Source organism: Nelumbo lutea, chromosome 5, assembly GCF_056320005.1.
Source record: "Nelumbo lutea isolate HS-2025 chromosome 5, American lotus-T2T, whole genome shotgun sequence".
Lineage (NCBI taxonomy): Eukaryota > Viridiplantae > Streptophyta > Magnoliopsida > Proteales > Nelumbonaceae > Nelumbo > Nelumbo lutea.
This window is the reverse complement of record NC_142688.1, coordinates 67418789-67439736: the sequence shown is the minus strand read 5'-3', so window position 1 is coordinate 67439736 and position 20948 is coordinate 67418789. Positions and strand designations below refer to the sequence as shown.

The 20948-nt window shown below is 39.8% G+C and overlaps 1 protein-coding gene across 1 annotated transcript; it reads right to left on the bottom strand.

Annotated features, from left to right (window-relative positions):
• Nucleotides 1–678: 678 nt before the first annotated feature.
• Nucleotides 679–9059, bottom strand: LOC148852776 (Leucine-rich receptor-like protein kinase family protein). The gene is made up of 3 exons (XM_088945909.1): nt 8429–9059; nt 3031–5703; nt 679–1237 (listed from the first exon to the last, which is right to left on the bottom strand). Exons 1-3 carry the CDS (start codon nt 8442–8444, stop codon nt 888–890), a joined length of 3039 nt encoding a protein of 1012 aa, XP_088802035.1. The 5' UTR covers nt 8445–9059; the 3' UTR covers nt 679–887.
• Between the last annotated feature and the right edge of the window lie 11889 nt (nt 9060–20948).

Genomic DNA, 20948 nt, shown 5'->3' with positions numbered 1-20948 from the left:
GGATTTACACTCCATTTGCATCGTTTCCAAACGCAGCCAGGCTCAGTTTGAAAGGACTGCAAATACAAACATATAGAGTACAAATACATACAAAATAATACAAAATACAAGGTTTTGCATTCTACTTATTTGTATTTGTACTCCTTCCAAATGGAGCCTTGTGCAGAAGTATTATTCCTCAAAACAAACTTGTATCATTCCAAAAAAATTACAGCTGCAATTCAACCTTGGCATCTCTTTTGAAAAAGAAAATAACAAAAGAAGAAATGTTTCTAGGTGAGGATAATCATCAATCCAAGTTAAGAAAGAAAACTTCTCAACAACTATCTTGCTAGTTGCATCATATATGCCTTGGAAGCTACAGTTAATCTCAAGCTTTTCTTTATTTCCTTTTCTTTTCCAGTTCCTTGTTTTGGACAAAAAATAGGTATGGTATTTCAGTTTCTGTAGAACATCCATTTTCTGAAGAGATATCATGCATCATTTGCCCTGAAAGCTACAGTTGCCTTGTTTTCTGTTTTCCTTTTTCTTTTTCAGTCCCAAGTTTGAGATGAAAAATGGGTAAATTTCAGCATTTTTACAGAACCACCATTTTCAACAATAAACTAAAAAAAGAAAAAAACTGAAAATATATACATATAATCCATATATATAGAAGCATGATTTGCTCAGTCTAGGTAGACATATCATATGCAGCATATTTTTATAGATAATGAAATGTCACACTAATTAGTATAGTCACAGAAATACTTCACTAAATTCCTAGTCATATGTTCTGAATAGAAACGCCTTGATGAATTTAATCAACAAGGCATCCTCCATTGGACAAAACAAAAACATGAAAATTTTAATCACAAAGAGAGTCAAAGAACTACACAAATGTATCATTATTTCTCTGGACTTTTGTATGCTGGGCTGAAATTGCAAGGATCAGCATCAATGAGCATCTTCACTACATCTCTCATTGTAGGACGCAGAGAAGGAAGCTTTTTAGTGCAGAGAATAGCAATCCTCAGTACCTTGATCATGTCATCTTCAACAGAGTTTGATACCTTATGATCAAGTATTTTAATGACATCTTCCCGAGAATCAAGATGAGTAGAAACCCAATACACAATGTCTTTTCCTTCTCCATACTCAAGTTCAATTGGACGTCTACCAGTTACTAATTCTAGCAGGACCACACCAAAACTGTATATATCACTCTTTTCAGTCACTTTGAGAGAATAAGCAAATTCTGAAAGACATAAAAGTAATTTACAGTAATAGTTAGTAACTCGGTGCATGTCTATATGGTTCAACATATTAGTTTACCTAATAATTCCTTTATCATTATAAATATGAAGGTTATGCATAAAAAAAGAAAAGGCAAACCATTACCCTAATCCCTATACAAGAGCAAAACATGAGAAAGGAACAAAAAAGAGATTCTAGAACTAGATAACTATTAAGAAATAAGAGATCAGAATTTAAGTATTATGAATTTCGGTTGTTAGGAATAAGCTCCAAGCCCAACAACATGAGCAACACACAAATAACCTATTGCATTATCCATGCATAACAACCTCAAGTTGTTAAGTCATTGTAACATTAAAATTTCAAATGTTTGTTATCATACAAATATCTGTATATGATTTCATATAAATACAAGATATCAAGGAACTAATGAGTGGTTGAGTTGCCTGTCCATACTCTTTCTCTAATCAAGGTCACAAATAAAAGATAATTTATCAGTACCTGAAGGCAGGAAAAAAAGGAAAAGAGAAACTGGTTGTTATTGGTCAATGACAAAAAATTATGTTTCTTAGAAAATATATACAGATATTAAAAAGATCACTACTCCATACATGATGATGGTTATTAAGCTTCCACTCACTTGGAAACAAGGATAGAATTTTGGCATTTGAATCATTGGATTTTTTGGGAAGTGTCTTAAAGCATACACATGGGAAGAATGCGGCTTTAGGCTTAGGGGAAGAAGCATTGCTATGGAGAAATTAAATCTCCTTAGCTATAAGTGTAATTAAATTGTTTCGCTTTACCCATGGAGTTAGGCGTCATGCTTATTCTCATAAAATCCTTGCATTTATCCCTTTGTTTCTTTTCTATTTGTTCTTTATTTTCCTGCTGTTTCATCAATCCCCAATATCAGCACAACAATATTATTTCATATTGATACTATGGAGAAATTTATATTTGCAATTTTTTGGCTGTTGTTTTCATGTTTGTTCTCTCAATTAAATCTCCTTAGTAACCAGTGTAATTAAACTGTTGGTCTTTATCCATGGAGATAGGCATCCTTCTGCATCCCATAAAATCCTTGAACCTGTCCTTTTGTTTCGTTTCTATTTATTGATTAATTTCCTGGAGTTTCAATCCCCAATATCATTCTTCTGCACAACGATACTATTTCATACTAATACTAGATGTGCCCACATTTAGTACCCATAAATAATACTGGAAAAGAATGTTAAAGTTGAGCTAGGATTACTAGGAATACTTGGTATGCTTGCAAAAACTTACTCAAGTCCTCAGGTCATCCACATTATATCCAAAACTAGCAACATAATTGTCTCTATATTAGAGTCCTCATGATACAACAAGTTTCTCCAATGTGATATTATTTTGCAGGCCTTGAATGCTAAATTACTCAAAAGTCTTGGAAAATGCAAGCCTACAAACCCTAGACGCAAAAGCAAGGTATACAAAGTGTACATAGGACCTAAATTGAGACATTCATCATTACCTAAAAAATATAGCTAAACTCCTAAAATAATTCAGGAAATATATATACATATTTAAAAATAAAACAATTCAACAACTCAAATTGCAGAAACATTGCAAGTTATGGAGACGTTAGATGATTAATGAAAGTAAATGCAATAGATATTTGAAGATGCTAGATGATTGATTCTTATTAACAACAGGAACAAAAATCTTTGAAGAAAGAAACCAATAGAATGATGCAAAAGAAAATTTTCCTGAACAGAAACATTGAATAACCAAAAAATACATAGTTTTATGGCTTACCAGGAGCAATGTACCCATGAGTGCCAGCAAAACAACTACAATCATTAGGAGACGCTGCTACAGTCTTGGCAATTCCAAAATCAGCAATCTTTGGTTCATAATCCTCATCAAGTAAAATGTTGGTAGACTTTATATCCCTATGAATAATAGCCGGTGAACAATCATGGTGAAGATATGCAATCCCCTTTGCAGCTCCAACAGCAATTTGGTACCGTTGCAGCCAATTTAATTCTGGATGTCCACCTTTGACTTGCCGCTGAAGAGCTTGAAACAAATTTCCATTTTCCATGTACTCAAAAACCAAAAAGTTCAAGCCCCCTTTCATCAAGCAAGCAAAGAGCTTCAGTATATTTCTATGTCTGATCTTCCCCAGAATCTCCATTTCTGCTGTCAACATTTTCATTTCTTTTCCCTTCCATAGTTGCTTCACAGCCACAGTTTCCCCACTGGTCTTCAAATCCACTCGATAAACTTTTCCTGTACTTCCACTTCCAATTATATTATCCTCATCCAAGTTGCATATTTCTTCTGCATCAAATTCTGCTTGGTGATAAGACTCAATTTTCCAATTTGGATCTTTTACCTGACCCTCTTCAAGATCCTCTTCCTTGTAAGATTGGTTAAGCTTGAAATTTCTGTAACTCACAAACAATAAACCACCTATGAAAATAACCATGGCAGATACTACTATGAATATCAAAGCCAATTTATTTTCAAAAAGATTTTTGTGTTCATGGCTTACAATGCAAACAGCCATTTGGGAATTTATCTGATTCCTGATTCTTTCATCAGCACAAAGCCCCATATTGCCCAGAAATGCCTCATCTCCACCCATCACCAAAAGGTCAGAAGAAACCTTACCATATAACTGGTTTTCAGAAAAATCAATGGCACTTAGCTTCAACTTCTGTAGATTCTCTGGGATTACACCTGAAAGCTTGTTTTGTGAAAGATTCAGAGAATTCAAAGAGTTTAACTGGGAAAGTACTTCAGGGATATCACCATTAAGAGAATTCCTGGCAAGATTCAAGTCCACCAATCTGGTACACTTACCCAACTCTATTGGTATTGATCCTGTCAGCAAGTTCTCCTCTAAATGCAGAGATGACAGTTGCTTTAAATCTCCAATTTGGGAAGGTATTGACCCAGAGAATGCATTATTATTTGCAGAGAACTTCCCTAAGTGAGTAAGCTTACCAAGTTCCGGTGGGAGCTGACCTGAAAATTTATTGTTCTTTAACCACAATTCAGTTAAGCTAGTGGAAATCCCAATATCTGAAGATATTCCTCCACTAAAGCCATTATCTCCAAAATCTATGATATTTGCATTGGGTAATCCCCAAGTCCCATTAGAAATTGGCCCAGATAAGCGGTTCTTGTTGATCCTTAACCTCAGCAGTGACTTGCATTCAGCATATGTTTCTGGGAAGTACCCAGAGAAGTCATTATCCAAAGCAAGTAAGAACCTCAAGCTTTTATTTTGACATAAGAATCTGGGAAACCCACCAGAAAACTTATTCTCAGATATATCGATACTAGTGAGTGGAGAGAGTCGACCAAAATTTGCTGGAAATTCTCCTGAAAATCTGTTCCTGTAAATAGAAAAGGACTCCAAATGTTGCATGTCTCCAAACCCTTGTGGAAGTTCTCCTGAAAAGTTGTTTTCATAAAGCTGAAAAATCGCCAAATTTTTCAGGGTGCCAATCTCAGGAGGCAATGTTCCAGACATATGGTTCATGGAGATGTCAAATTCACGCAAAAGGGTGAGCTTTGCAAGATCTGGAGGGATCTCACCAGTGAGATTGTTTGAGTAGAGCTCAATCTTTTTGAGGTTCAGCAAATTTGGTATTGCTTTTGGAAACTCTCCAGTGAGATTGTTGGTTGAAAAATCCAATGTTTCAAGGGCTGTCAATTCTAAAATGGATTCTGGGATCTCTCCTATCAAATTAGACCCAGCCAAATAAAGAAATGTCAAGTTCTTCAAATTCCCAAGACTTCTGGGAATTTCACTCTCATCAAAGTCATTCTGGCCAAGAGAAAGCCAAGTCAAGCTAGTTAAATTCCCCACCCAACTCGGAAACCCACCAGAAAAGTAATTATCTTCCACGTCAAGAGCCTCCAAGCTCTGTAATTCAGACAAATCAGGCAGGGTTCCTGTGAGTTCATTACCGCTAAGATTGAGAAGTCTGAGATTTCTGCAACTGGTTATCTCAGAAGGAAGTTTCCCAGAAATTGAATTCGACGCGAGATTGAGGGTACTCAGACTCTCGAGCTTAGAGATGGAAGGAGATATCTCTCCCGAGAGGGATTTATTTTCAAGGGAGACATTTATAACCTGACCAGAATCGGGATCGCAAAAGATTCCGGTGAAATCACAGGGAGATTCAGAATCTCTCCAGCTCTCCAAATAGCCGAGGGGATCTTTCAACTGCTTTTTGAACTGGAGGAGGGCTTCTGTTTCAACCGTTATGGCCATGGACGGCGGGAAGAGAGAAACGAAGACAAAAATCGCTATTATAAAACGGAGGCAAAGGGGGCAATGTGCCATTTTGAAAATTACTGGGGACAAATATGTCATTAAACTATTCGAACCTTCACGAGAACCTTTCTGACGAAAGACGACATGCTTCCCTTTCATCATCATCGTTCTTAGTTTCTTACAACTATTAACACCTGCACCAGACAAAAAATCAATCAGAAACCGTAAAGGCATACACAGAAAAGTGAATATATTTTGACTAGACCGCCTGCCCCACTTTGCGCGCCCCGCTGGCGCCCCACTGCCCACTATACTTTTTTATTACCAAAGGAATCCATATTCCCTACCGCCCACACGGACTCCGAGCAGGAATACAGAATATCAACTGATTTCGGATCATCTTCAACAAAAAACAAAAAACTGATTTCGGATCGGTTTCATATCGGCATGCACCTTTAGACGCTTTTTATGTTTTTATGTTTTTTAGGTCCTGACTATTCTTGAAATAAGTCAGACCCAAAATACTTAAGGGCAGTTTGGTAAATCTATTTAGGAAGATCTTTTGTAGCTGACGGTCAAAATATGCATTAAACTTTTACAATAAGATCTGAGCAGCCTAGAGCAGTGTATTTTGATACAAACATTGAATAGAAAAAAAAAAACACACATTTACACAAAAACTCTATTTAGAGCTTCTTAAAAATTACACATTTTGGACTTCGCGTTTTAATGGTTACATCTATCAAGAACCAAATGAGAAAAGACTCAATTACAGTCTGCCTGACTTGTAAATAACTGACAAATTATACAAAAAACACACCAAACAGGGCTTTAGGCTATATTTGATTTGAAGGAAAGTGTAGAAAAAAGAAAGGAAAGATAAGAAAACCTATACAAGATTTGTAAAAATTTCCTTACCTTACCTTTCTTTTCCCTACATTTTTCCTTTAAACCATTCATAACATTATTGTAGGGGTGTATCAGAAAGTTACCAATGTTATATCCATCGGCTAATACACCTATATAAATGATGAAATTTTAATCCTAGGCCAAACCTAAACCCCTTCGTTGCCATGCATTCCTAATCTTAGGGGTACAAGTCAGATAGACTAGTCCTGGTTTAAGCTCAACCCAGACCCAAGGCTAAGAGTTGAGTGTAATGCTTAAATCCCTAGGTCTAAGGTTCAAAGTATTGATATGTATCTATCTGTATTGACGGATATATATCATTCCAGGACCTATTCGATATGTCTCTGGGTGTATTGGGGGTCTGACCAGTTCAGGGGAAGAAAAACCTTAAACCGGCCTTCTAAACCGGTTTTGAAAAAGATTAAAAAAAATAAAAAAAAAAGAAGATATTGATTCGCCCGAATATCAGACGTATCAATATTTTGAACCTTCCATAGATCAGGTTTATGGGTCGGATTAAATTCACTCGATAACTAGGTGCAGATCCAGCACAAAGACAGAAAACCCAAGCCCAACTTCTATCAAATTGTGAACTGATCAGTGAGCTCAGGTTAAACTCATCACAACAATGTGCAAAAAATTATTCGGGCTCAAGCCGATCCCTGAATAATCAACCAAATTAAATTAGGGTTGGATAACTGGACAGAGTAAACCCGTCCGTTCAAGGGTGGGCCCACTGTCCGGATCCTTGATATGCAGTGCAGGCACCGAGTCACCGACGCTCCTGCAGTAGCCCACGATGGCCCATAGACCATGCACTTCGCCTTGCAGAACAACGAATTCAAGCAGAGGCCCCACATGCTTTTTGAATCGTCAGAATGGAATCCATTTTTCATTTGGCACTAAATCAAAGACCAATCCAATCCCTCAATCCTCAAATACGACGCGTCGAATATCAAAGACTCTTCCCTCCACAAATGTACGGCCCAAGATCTGACCTTTCAAGAAAGAACCCAAGTAGAGTCCTAAGTCGAAATACGACTACGGCATAAACACCTTTCAACTCGTTGTTTTCTAGCATTTTCTGCTAGTTAGAGAACATAAATTGGTGCATATGCAATGCGCTACAGACAATATATGATCATGGAATGGTCTACTTTTTATGAACCCAATTGTCTGTACGGCGTGAACGTCAGACAACACTTGCCAAGTGTCACCTATATAGAAGATCTTTACCCACCATCTAAGGTTCAAAGTCCAAGCATGTTTCACAGAATCACTGAAACATTGATGAAATCAGACAGCTGAAAATTTATATTTTTGGAGTATGGATTAGGATCGCTCATTCAATGACGGAGGGTTTTGATCAACTTGAAACGTGGCACATTTCAGTCATGGGCCCCACCCTGCAACAACGGAATGGACCTCTAATAGGCTTTTACCCAGATAGCAAGTAAGAAATAAGAACAATCACTAGGAACAAGATGGACTCACGAGATTGCTAAGCTGCAACGAGGGAAAAGAGGGGAAAAGAAATCATTCCATTACATTCGTAATTAGGACAGATGAAGAAAAAATTTTCAGGAAAAAACTGCAAATTTTCAGGGTTTATTTTTCCAATGACTTTCTCATTAAAAAAATCATGGTGACTTTCTTTAATGTTTCCTGAGAAACCAATCTGAACCCTGATCCTTCAAGGAACAAAAAACGATTCAGAGAAAAAAAAAACACACCTTTGAACTTGGTCGAATGGAGTGGATTAAATGATTCTCTCATTCAAACATGATACCCTCCCCTTTTTCTCCATCAAACCCAGAAAAAATATCAGAATGAAATCTCTACAGAAACCTACTTCTCAAGCACTGGGATAGAAAAAGAAAAACCCAAACATTTCTATGTCGATTTTTCAGCAAAAACTCGGAAATAGCTTCAGACTACTAAAGAAACTCTCCAATGGAAGAAAATAATTGGAAAACATTTTCAATCTGGATGGGGAGTTCTGGTCCTTACCGAAAACAAGCGACATGTGGGATTCCAAATCTCTCCAGCATCTTACTCCTTTTCGCCAGGAGATGGAATTTTCCTGAGCAAATTCAGCCTCGAGCTAGAAACTCAAAAAGGTTTTTATTCCTCGAAAGCTGAAATCTGTACACATCTGATTCTTCTTAAGGTGTTTCGAAGCAGGGTTTCGTAACGCTCGTTGGAAATCCGCTTTGAAATGCTAAATTACTCGGAAAAGCAACAAAAAGAGCGCCTTAAAATCTCTCTCTTCGCAGTAACAGAGATTACAAACTTCGAGACGAGATACCGCGGATAATAGAGAAAAGAAATTAACCACTGGAGTGAAGCTCAAGAATCAAGAGAGACAACAGCTTCAGAGCTGCTCAGAAGAATTAAAAACCCATCGAAATTTCCAACAGAGGCCAGATTTTTTTTCCACGAGAAAAACCTGGAGAACTGCAAAGGGCGCCACTCAATTAATGTAGAATTTCCGGGAAAGGAAAAGATTTTACAACATGCCGACACCACCGATCCACCTCGAAGCGAAGGTGGTTGCTGGTGATTCAGTGATGGAGTTTAACAACCATTCGGTACTCCACAAATCATATATCACAATCGTCTACCTTCCCAGAAAATGCATGACCACGATCCCAGGGTCATATAAGTTTAAACTTACCGAACCAGCCGGTTGGGCCGATTTTTGGTTCACTCTTCATACCCAACCCAACATCCAGCATTCGTTCATACACGTGATTACTTGTTAAATGCACTCAAGATCTTTGAGAGATATTCTCATCGTGTTTGAAGGAATATAATTTTAATGTTTTGCCCAATTTATTTATTATTGAGTTGATATGATGTTTAATGGTGCTTAATAGTACGCTCAAAAGAGTATAAATATAAATATATATAATATAAATGTATACAAAATAATATAATACTCTTTATATTTGCATTTGTATTCCTTTTAAATTGAGTCTTAGGCTCAATTTGAAAAGAGTATTTTCAAACTAACCCTTAACAATACTATTCAATAATATTTATCCTTTCAAACTGAGTACTAAACAGTATCTCTATTTTTTAGTTATTTAGGCTAAATTTGGAAGGAGTACCTAGAATGCAAAACCTTATATTTTGTATGTATTTACATTTTGTAGATATTTGTACTTTGTACTCTTTTGACCTAAACAGATAAACGGGCTTCTTAAGAAACAGCTAAACCAGCTCTTTTTCTGATCAAAATAACTGCTTGTATACATAAAACGTTCTATAGAAATTTTTTGTGCTTTTCATAAGCAGAGATTTTGATACAAAAAGACCTGTAAAGCTTTAACGTTTACCAGACTGACTTTTAGCTTTTCCAACATAAAAAGCACAGCAAAAAATACCATTAGAGAACACTTCAAAAGCAAGCTGAATTCCGTTTGAACCGATTCACGACTGATTTGATTTCAAATTGATAGTAAACTCAAATCGTATTTATCCATATGTCAAGTATTGGTGCCAATCAGTTGGTTGATAAGGAATCTTGCTGATTATAGTGGAGATTTGCGATCGAATCGCGCCTGCACTTAGTTACAGGGTGGTTATGGGTAGGAGAATGTGCTATCTAACGTTTTCGAACCGTTATTGATCCAAACAGTCAGAACGTTCAGCCTGGGAATTGTCCAAACAACTGGTTCCGTTTTACCCCAAATCCGAAATCTGGTAAAAAATCATTGAAAAAGTCAATAAACTGATGACCCGAGCGGTCAAACCATTGACCTGTTCAATGGTTTTTGACCATTTTTTATTTTTTAATTTTTTTAATTTTACTGTTAAAACAACTCATCCATTTGAGTCGAACGATCGGACCGTTAACCTGAAAACTGGTGGCCAGAACTGTTTTGTTTTTAAATTATTTTTTAAAATGTTGGTGTTATCCCATTGTGTAGCCCTTCACAAGATTTTGAAAAAAAAAACAAAAACAAAAAGTATTGGTGCCAAATTATATCGATAGGTCAATTTAGGGTCTCTCAAATAATGATTATTTCTTCATTTATCAAAAAATAATGATTATTTTTGCAGTATATATCTTCATTTTCTCCTCTTCCATCTTCTTTTATCTGCTCATTCGCAGTTTCTATGTCTCACTTGTGGGGTTACTTTCGACCGATCACGTGTGGCCATGTATTAGTCAAAACCATGGAAACGAGACAATTTTGCAGCCCGATATTGCCCATACAATTCTGCAGCCTGTTGCCCATACTTGTAGCTCCGATCGGTTGGACATAAAATGGAGGATCTTATTTCCTAAAATTGCCATTTTTGCATATTTGGTTACACTTATACATAAAGTTGCTCAGCAGGTGGCAATGGTTTTTGTTTTATTTGTTTTTATTTTGAAAAATAATTAATTCATGTTTTTGGTACCATAAAAATAATGATTTAGAATAAAATAATTTTTGTAAATAGAAGATATATAATTTATGAAACATATTATTAAATAGTTATATGAAAACACTAAGGATACATAATAATTCCCTTTTTACAGTTTACAAAAAGACTATTGTTCGCTTAGAGGGGATAATAGGCTTATGGGCATGAGTTTTATGAGTTTCATTGTATGCCAACTTTATTTTATTTTTTCTGAAAAAAAAAAATAGGATCATATCATTTTTCTCAAACCCCATTTATATGGTCTATACGAGACAAATATGACATGAGACAATAATTACTGATCCAACCCATTGTTGAACCGGATTTAAAGAATGTCAGTCCGGTCCAGAAGGTGCAGTACTGGTCCCCCGGGAAAAGGCTATCCAAACACTACATATATATTCCTTCTTGTAATACAATTATGATTTTACTTTGACTCAACATAGCTCCAGTCGCACTAGACCAGTATCTCAGCACCCACTAAGCAATAATCGGTGAAAATGATATCCAGAGTTGACGAGATGTTCTGGTCCATGCACAACCGTAGTGGCTTACAAAACATTTTCAAAATTTTATTATTTTTATGAAAAGACGAGTTTACCCTTTGAAGTTCCTTAATACCAAACCTGTGTTTTCAAGAAAATTGGGTACTTTAATTTTGATGATGGCCTCGCCATCCTATTATTTTATTTTTGGGTAAATTTATTATGCCGATTAGGCATCCAACGAGTTTTAATCAATGAATCCCCATGAGTTTTGGTCAATAGCTTCTAATTGCTATCATTTATATGGATTGGTTTTGGAAGTATTCTATAGTGTGAATGAAAAATTGAGTGGTATATTCTTAATTATACTACACCCATATATAAGTATGGCTGAGAATACACCATACAACAACAGAATAGACATTTTGTAATGTGGACCAACATAGGTGCCTGAACCACGCTACACCCATATAGGTGTAGAGATCTGTAGGGTGTGGCATGGTGTGGTTTGGGCCACACCTTGTGTTTTGATTCTATACCTTGTGTTTTGATTCTATGTATCTTAGATATACAATGTGAGATAATCTAGGACATGATGAAGAGTAATATATTTTTTTCTTAAATTTTTAAGTAAAATACAGATTAATTTAATATGTGATTAAATTAACCATAGTTTATATGAATTAATAAAAAATAAAATTCCTACTTCTAATACCAAATAATAATAATTATAATGGTAAGATAAATATTATTAATTAAATATAAAATAAATAATTAAAAAATATTGTATGAACTAACATACTTGCGAAGTACAGGATAAAGAAAGTAGAAGGGCATGTGGCATGATTCTAAGCTCGAATTAATTAGTGTGACCGATATTTTTGAGTGTGGTATAATGCACACTAGATAATGGATTTCAAACCACACTACATAATAATCGAGTGCATCAAATTAGTATGATGTAATTTAAAACCCACTATCTCATGAATTGACTACCCTACCGAATGCCACCGTTATGAGTTTTTTCAGTGTCATGCTTTTGGTTTTTTCCGGTATCGTAGTTGAACCCATCTGTCTATCATTACATTCAAGCGTGATTATTTTATAAGGTTTAAAGTACGTGTATTTGAATAAACAGACATATTGATATATATGCTGCCTATTCAAGAACCATACGTAGTTTTTAGACCGAGTTCTTTGAGTCACATGGCATGGGTGGAATAACAATTTTGGTGCTACTCCACAGATATCCATAGTATTAGCCGAATTAATAAAATCAGTATTTTTTAAGTATCCATGACATTTATATTAGTTTTCTAATTAGGATATATATGCATCTTTTAATTTTTTTGTCATACAATAGCGGTGAACAAACCACCACCCTAGAGAAGGAGGAGGAAGAGGAGGAGAACAAATGACCAATAGAGTTGAAGGGATACGATGAACAGACCACCGGCAAGGAGGAGGAGGAGGAGGCGGAGGAGGAAGAGGAGAGAGAGGGTACCTAGCGTCGTTGGCTATGACTTGAGGAGGTTGACAGCGAGGCAACGAGTTGCAACTATTGCTAGTGGTGGTGGAGGAGATATTCGATCAAGAGAATGAGGGACGAGGGTTTTGGGGATTTTGAATTGGTTTAGGTTTGTAAATTAAGACCTTAAGTTTTGTCTGGTTAAATTTTGCATTTTTTTGTCCTTTTGTGATAAAAATTGGGGTGTAATAAAAATCAGCCGATTATGCAAAACTGGGACTGGTTCACCGGTTTCCAAATTGAAGTGGATGGGTGGGCAGTTTTTTACGGGTTTGGGGGTATGTCTGAACCAGTGAGGGGTCTGGGTCATGGTTCAACCAGTTCAACCAGCCGGTCGGTCTGGTTTTCAAAACATTGACATTTATACATTGAGTTCATGGGATATTAAGATTCCTTCTAATAAGGCATTGGCTCCTGTTTCTTTGGGCTGACAAAGATCTGTTTGGTTTAAATTGTCGCAAGACATTTCTAATAACCACTGGCCACTCTATGGCAGCAGTGTTTAGGGATGTTCAACAAAAATCCAAAAGTGGTTTGGTTTCAATTAACCTAAAAGAAAAATTGATAGTTAATCGAATCGATCGGTATATATATACATATATATATATATATTGTTTATATATATATTAAATAAATTGTTTATATTTATAGTATTTATAATATAATATATATATTATTTATATATATATATTGTATTTGTATTATATATTTTTATAATATATTGAAAATATAAAAAACTGAGAAACCAAAAAAAGAACCAATTAAAAACTGAATCAATCAACCAATTAATCAAATTGGTTTTGATTCACAATTTTTCAAAAACCAGTGATATTAATTCGGTTTCAAAAACAAGTTCATAGCTTGATTAACTGAACCATGAGCACCCCTAGCAGTATTAAACTTGCAAGCTCGTTTGATTAACCGAACCATCCTCAAAGCATTTTGCAACTGTGCATTGGAAACATGTAATGTACAGTTTTATTAATTGGAATATTTTCCCATGCATGATTGCAAATGGCTGTGAATATGGTGTGGGAACGTTTTAATGAATACTGAATTCAAATTCTTTATTCTGTAACTAAAAAAATCTATTTATGCTAAAAAACTGAAATAATAAATTATTAAAATATAAGGGACAAAAAATACGACGGTACCAAACAACCTCTTAATTCACTTTTGTCTCCACTAGTCTGCAGAGACGTTACCTGTTGCCGTCCCAAAAAGTGATTTTCCTTATATCTAACGAGAGAGAGAATTTGATGCCGATAATTTGCGTGGTATATGGTTATAAGTTATAACTGATAAACGTGAGCTGTAAAGTAATGCGTAACCGGTACAGCTTTCGTCAGCTTGTGAGTATTTTATTTATTTGCTTTATTAGGGAATTAATAAAAAAATAAAATATACTGGTACATTAATGAGACAGTTGGTATTATTAGTATGAAAGGGGTAATAAATGTCTTATAAATAAAGTATTTTTTTTTCTTATTAAGGTGTACTTATGTAGTGATAGTCCCTTTCTGAATGATTAAGATGTGAGAAGGATGGGGCCTACCATTAAATTATAGGTAAGAGTTATCCGCTTTTGCAACATTAAAACCAAAAAAGGATAGAGTATTGTCGGACCACTGGATTTAACTCCTTGTATTTGTCGTAAAACCATTGGATTGTTAGGTGCATTATTAATCGAATAGTTCAGGTTTCATTTTTTTGAGAAGTACAATGCATCACAATGCAGAATTTTGAAATTACAGTCCTCATAATGTATATATTAATAGCCCCTTATAAATTGCATTTTGTGGATTTGGCATCAATTTACGGTTAGGATTCATTCCACTTCTACAATGGTGTTAAGAATTTTGAGGTGGGTTAAACAGTCATTCTTCCTTTTTCTTAGAGAAGGGTGGGGGGAGGTAAGAAAAAAATTTTAGGAAAAATCCCATTTTAGTACCCTAAACTTTGGGGGTGGTGTCAAGTTAGTATCCAAACATTCAAACGTGTCACTACAATATCTAAACTTTCAAAAAGTGTCAAGTTGGTCCCTGTCGTTAACTGACCGTCAATTATTTGTTGAAAATGTCAAAATCATCCTTCAAAATAAGACATTGTTCATTGTCTTCTACCTTGAGACTGAACTGGTTGAAGTGTTTGAGATTCTAAACTAATGAAGTCATTGTCTTCTACCTTTAGATCTGAAACACATTCTTGTCTAATTTTGTCTTTGCTTTCAGTTATCGTTTCCCTCTATTATGTTTCATGTTTTTGCTCTCTTTTTCTTTGAAGATAACTAGTTCATTCTCAAGGTAGAAGACAATGAACAATGTCTTCTTTTGAAGGGTAGTTTTGACATTTTCAACAGATAGCTGACAGTCGGTTAACGACAAGAACCAACTTGACACTTGATGGTGCGTAATCCGGTCACTCCTAGCTGGCACTCGCGTGGCTCCTGAGAGGTAGCTGAGATGGAGAAGATGAGAAATCCCCGGGGGCTTGCCTGGTGGGAACACCCCGATGCTTAAGTTAGAGTTATGTGAAAGATGCAAAGAGAGGAAGAAGCTAAGAGTGCAAATAGCGCGAGTATCAGAAAGTTACCTTTGTTCTTTGGGATTGGGCTACTTATAACAGAACTCTGTTGAATTAGGCCCACTAGCCTCTGACAGGGCAGGTATAACCGCCACTGTCATCATGCCACAACCGTTATAACCAGGGCTGAGGTGGCACGCACGGGGCCGTCGTTGCAGAGTACGTACCTGTCAGATGTAAGACACCCTCCAAAGGTGGTGGGCACAACACTGTCTGGCGAGAGACGTGATTGTAGTCTCCAGGTTTGTCAGGTACGGTGATCGGGTAGGAGACCTTCTTGTAATATGCTGAACTGTTCTTTCGTGAGCTACCCTGTACCGAGCTATCCTGCAAGTGGCGAGCTGCCCGTGGCAAGCTACACCGAGCTGTTTGGCCTGAGGTGTCTTTACCTCGGGGTATCTAGAGGCGGATCGGGGTGTTCTTGTTTGGGAGTGGCCTAAAATTCACTAGGAAGAGCTCAGGCATTAGGGAAGGTCAAGAGGCCCTGAGCTCGGAGGTAGCTCAGAGCGCCTCAGCCTTGGGGAGGAGGTGTAGGCCAGGCGGCTCTCGACGAGTAGCCTAACCCGTCGAGTTGCTAGACTAAACTCAGTGAGCCCTTTCCACCGAGTTACGGCTGCGCCTGCTGTGTTGTCATGTTGAGTCATCGCTTGAGCAAGGTCATGCCCACGTGTATCCGTGCTACGAGGTCGGGCCAAATCACCCTCCATCAATTGCCCCCCACTCCCTATGCTGGTGGTGCTAACCTAGTGCGGGGAGTTCATCACGTGCTGGGTGGATTTGGCTTTGGTACTCATGCCACTTCGTCGTGCGCTTCGCCTAGCTAGACCGGTCCAATGCCCAGCTCGATCAAGAGAAACTTGGGTCGTGTTCGGTTTACGCGCGGACATCACACGATTTGGACTTCGTGGATGCCAAAAAACGCGCTAAACTAATTTTGCCTCGAGGAGCCCATAGCCAGTTTCTTTGAGAGCCATTGGATCATCTCAATCTTGACCGTTAATGCCCGGATGCGGTGGTTATAAACAGTGGGGGACCCTTGGTCGTTTCTTCGCCACAAAGTCTTCAGTGTCAGTCTCGTGTCTGAAGTTCCTAGCTCGGGTTTTCTAGCTCAGTTAGTTCCTCAGTTCGGTTTGCGTTTTCTATGGTCAGTCCCCGAGCTTCCTTTCTTTTCTCAACTTTATTTTCTTTCATGCTTTCACGTCGTCTAGTGTAGATAGCCTTATTGACGAGCCTGAGGTGGGTACCTTGGCTCAAGGTGGCTCTTCTGCCGCCCAGTCGCCCGATGTACGGATGGCTTCGGGTCATCTGGCATCCACCTCCCACCGAGGTCGGGTGCCAGATCAGTTTGGCCCTTCCACCATGACTCTGGAGAGACTCCAAGATCTCATACAAAGGTTCCACCTTCCTAGGGAGTACTCTTATAGCCTTCCTACCGGCAGTTTTCCATGGGAGCATGGTCCTGATGAGATCGTGGTCTTCAAGGAGCAACTGGTCACCGGACTCCGTCTCCCTCTTCACCCCATGATTGTTGAGGTGCTAGTGCACTTTAACATCACCTTGGACCAGCTTCACCCGAATTTCATACGGAATGTGGTTGGGACTATTTCCCTCTACTTTGACCACGCCTTCCCCATTGACCTAGATATCCTTTGTTTTATCTTGGCAATAAAGAAGAGCGCCTCGGGCGCTCTCCCCGGGCGCATGCAGGCTTATCATCTGTCTCCCCGCCCAGGTTTTAAATTAATGCACAAGCTCTCGAGTAAAGTCCCGGCTTGGAAGCAGGACTACTTCGTAGTTCGGAACAGCACCGGGTGGCCCTTCCCTACTAACTAGAGGGTGGTCATTCAAGACCCTAGTGTTATCCTCGATGGGAAGACTAAGAAGTCACTTCAGTCATTGGCTCAACTTGGGTTGAATTACAAAGACTTCACAGCCGAGGAGAAGCTCATCCAGGCCGGCTTGAGCCCGGGTAGGTTTGTCTTTACTTCGACTTTTTTGTTCGCATACTTACTTCAGGGTCACTAATGCTGAGCTTCACTACAAGTCCCATGGAGGTGGAAAAGATAGACAGTCAGAGGCTCTTCCGCCAGATGAAGAGGAAGAAGCGCGTAGCCAAGAAGGCATCCGTCGAATCCCCCCAGGCCTCTACCGAGGCTTAGCCTCCATAGGCCCTGGCTTCAGAGCCCGAGCTCCCTGGCGCTCAACCTGTCATCGACTTTGAGGGAGACATGGCACCTCATAGGCCTGAGGTGGCTACAGAGCCCACCACCGAGCCTATTGAGACTATTGCTGGGGATGCCACTGAAGCTACCACTAAGGCTCATCCTGCAGAGGCTACAGACGGGGCTTGTCCTGTTGGTGTCGCCACAGAGGCTTCCAAGGAGTCCACCCATGCGACAGAGATGATTGTATCTAGCTCGGAGAGTCAAGAGAGCCAAAGTATCTTGAACCCCCAGTAAAGCCTCCAGAAGAGTAAGGAGGCTGCGTACCTGGAGGAGGTCACAGATTGTGCTGATCTCAGTCCTAGTCAGCTCGGTGCCCGAGCTGCTACTCATACTATGGTGGTGAATTCCTTGTGAAGGATTCTCTTTCTTTCTTTCTCTTCTCTTTTTTTTTTGACTGGTCTCCTTTTTGTAGGTGAACACTGTTGTGCGCGCCTTGACCCTTCAATCTGATCGGCATCTAAGATGGGCTTTGGAAGTTGAGAAGTCACTCCGCGCAACCCATACCGAACTAAGGGCAGCTCGTAGTCAGATCCACCGCTTGCAGAATGATGCCTCAGCTCAGAAGAGCTTCATCGAGGTGTTGTTGGCAAAGAAGAGCGAGCTGGCCCGAGACAAGGACAGATTGAGGGCCGAGGTGAACGAGTTCAAGGTTGGCCAAGAGGCCTTGAGGCTCGAGGTGGACAGTCTCAAGGTAGACCGGGATGCCCTAAAGCTCGAGGTGTAGGGCCTCAAGGAAGCAAAAGGGAAGTTGGAGCACGAGGTGGAGTACCTCCGAGGCGACATCAAAGAGAAGACTGAGATCTTCAAGGATGCCCTCAAGGAGACCAAGGTTCAAGCTGTCATCGACTATGTCCAGTCTTTGAAGTTTGACGATGTGATGACTGAGGCCTATCGTAAGGGCTTCAAGCTCAGCCGGTGGTTAATTAGGCAGATCTACCCCGGTCTTGATATGAGCGCCATCACCACTTCGCGCATCACTGATGACATAGTGCTTCAGTCAGTAGATGATCCGGACTTTGAGGATGAAGGTGCTGATGACGATGCAGAGGCCACTGATCCGGTTAAAGCCCTTGAGGAGGTCCCTAGCAAAGGCGATGAGCCTCCAAAGTAGTTCAGTCTTTGTACCTGCGAGCTTGATCTTTTTTCCCCTATTGTAACAAACTTTTTGTAATGAAATATTTGTAATGAAAATACACTTTGCTAAGTGCTGTGCAGTTTACTTTATTTATTGAAGTGATAATTTTACCCCTAACTATTAAGCTATCGAGCTAAGTACCCGAAGTGGGGGTTTCTCGACTGTCGTCACCCCGAACTGTCTCCCAGTACTTAGCAGGGGTAACCTTATGTAAACCGAGGTGAGCAACATTGTAGGGTATATGCCCGACCTGTCTACACCCGGGTAAAGTTGACATCGGTTGTCCCTAACGGGTTCAACCTATTGCATACCGGGGCGGGCTATGCATCACAAGGTTCGTATCCGAGCTGTTTGCGCCTTAGGCGTTACAAGTACTTAGCCTATGCCGATGAGGGGACTAGGTCTTTCACTAGCTCGGCATTTTAGCCCTTAGGCTAGGGGAGCGGCTTATAGTCCACTCTCCTAGAGTTCACATGTGCCGAAGAGGCAATAGGGTCTTATAGTGCCGAGGTCATGTTAGCTCGACATATTGGCCCTTAGGCTTTGGGAGTGGCTCGTATCCTACTCAGTTGTTACAGGTAGTATTTTCTTAAGTTGACAATATTCCATGCCCGAGGTACTTGTTTCCTTTCGAGGGTCTCGAGCTCGTATGTTCCCTCCCCGAGCACTCGTTTCACTCGGTAAGGTCCTTCCCAATTGGACCCGAGCTTACTAGCACCGGACTCAGGTACCATAACTTTACGAAGGACTAAGTCGAGGTTCCTCTTCTTGACCCTAGCGTTATAGTACCGAGCTACTCTTTGCTGGTAAGCTGCGGTCCTGATGTACGCAAGGTCCCTTACTTCGTCGAGTAGATCGAGATTGGTACATAGCTCATCTTCATTCGTCTGGTCACTGTATGCTTCCAGTCGCAACATAGGTACTTTGATCTCTACAGGGATAACTACTTCGGTGCCGTAGGTGAGGTTGAAGGGAGTCTCTCTTGTGGTAGTCTTCTCCATGGTTCAGTAAGCCCATAAAACACTGGGTAGCTCGTCTACCCACAGTCCTTTAGCTCGGTCCAAACGTGCCTTCAGTCCACGGAGGATGGCTTTGTTTGTGACTTTTGCTTGACCGTTTGCTTGAGGGTGTGCAACTGAAGTGAAATTCTGTCGGATCGCCATGTCTTGGCACCAGCTTTGGAATTTGATGTCCTCGAAGCGGCACACAATGTTCTTCCAAAAGAAGTTTTGGATGTTCCGGGCTGTGATCGTTACAAGAGGTTCAACTTCTACTCACTTGGTGAAGTAATCCATTGCTACTACTAAGAACTTCCTCTGGCCTGCCGCTGGCAGGAACGACCCAAGTATGTCGATGCCCCTGTTATGGGCCCGGGAATAGGGTCTCGTCATGGTCGGTCCATAGGGAGAAAGCCCTGCTTTCCCTTGCGCCTTCCCTTGCGTGTAGACCCTATTGTGGGAAACTGAATGGGTGATTTGTCCAAGAGACTGCCCGAACTCTCCGAATGGGTGATTTTTCCAAGAGACCACCCGAACTCTCCTCACTTTTTTCTTAATTGGAAAACTGAATACCTTTACTTCAATTCGTAGCTCCTTAAATAGGAGATTACAAAAGGAAATTCCTTGTTGGATTCGGCTAGGCTAGGGTAATTCAAATCAAACTAAAACTCCTAATTACCTACTCCTAATGGTAACACAACTCCTACTTCTAGTGGCAAATAGAACTCTTACTAAGAAGATAAGATAAGATAAGGATAATATAAGATAAGGGATAAGGGATAAGGGATAAGGGATGGTGAAGCTGGTGGCGAGTTGGTGAGCAGAGCTGATGTGGTAAGATAAATGTGGACCCACCTTGATGAGCTATCATGTGGGCCCCACCCTACTGCTACTGCTGGGCGGTGCGCGCGTCTCGCGGTGCCGTTGCCGTGCTATGTAGGCTACTTCCGTGTGGTGCGTTCTGCTGCTGTGAGGTGCATGCTGCTGCCATGCGGTGCATGCTGCACGCTGCCGGGTGGTGCATGCTGCGTACTGCCAGGCAGTGCGTGCTGCGCACTGTCGGGCGATGCATGTTGCTGTGCGGCACTACCGGGCGGTGCGTGCTGCGCGCTGTCGGGCGGCGCATGTTGCTGTGCGGCACTGCCGGGTGGTGCTTG

Excerpts from the sequence above, each read along its gene's own strand:
- LOC148852776 (XM_088945909.1), bottom strand. Across the intron at positions 1,238-3,030 it reads TCATGGGTACATTGCTCCTG|AATTTGCTTATTCTCTCAAA; the intron begins GTAAGCCATAAA and ends TATGTCTTTCAG.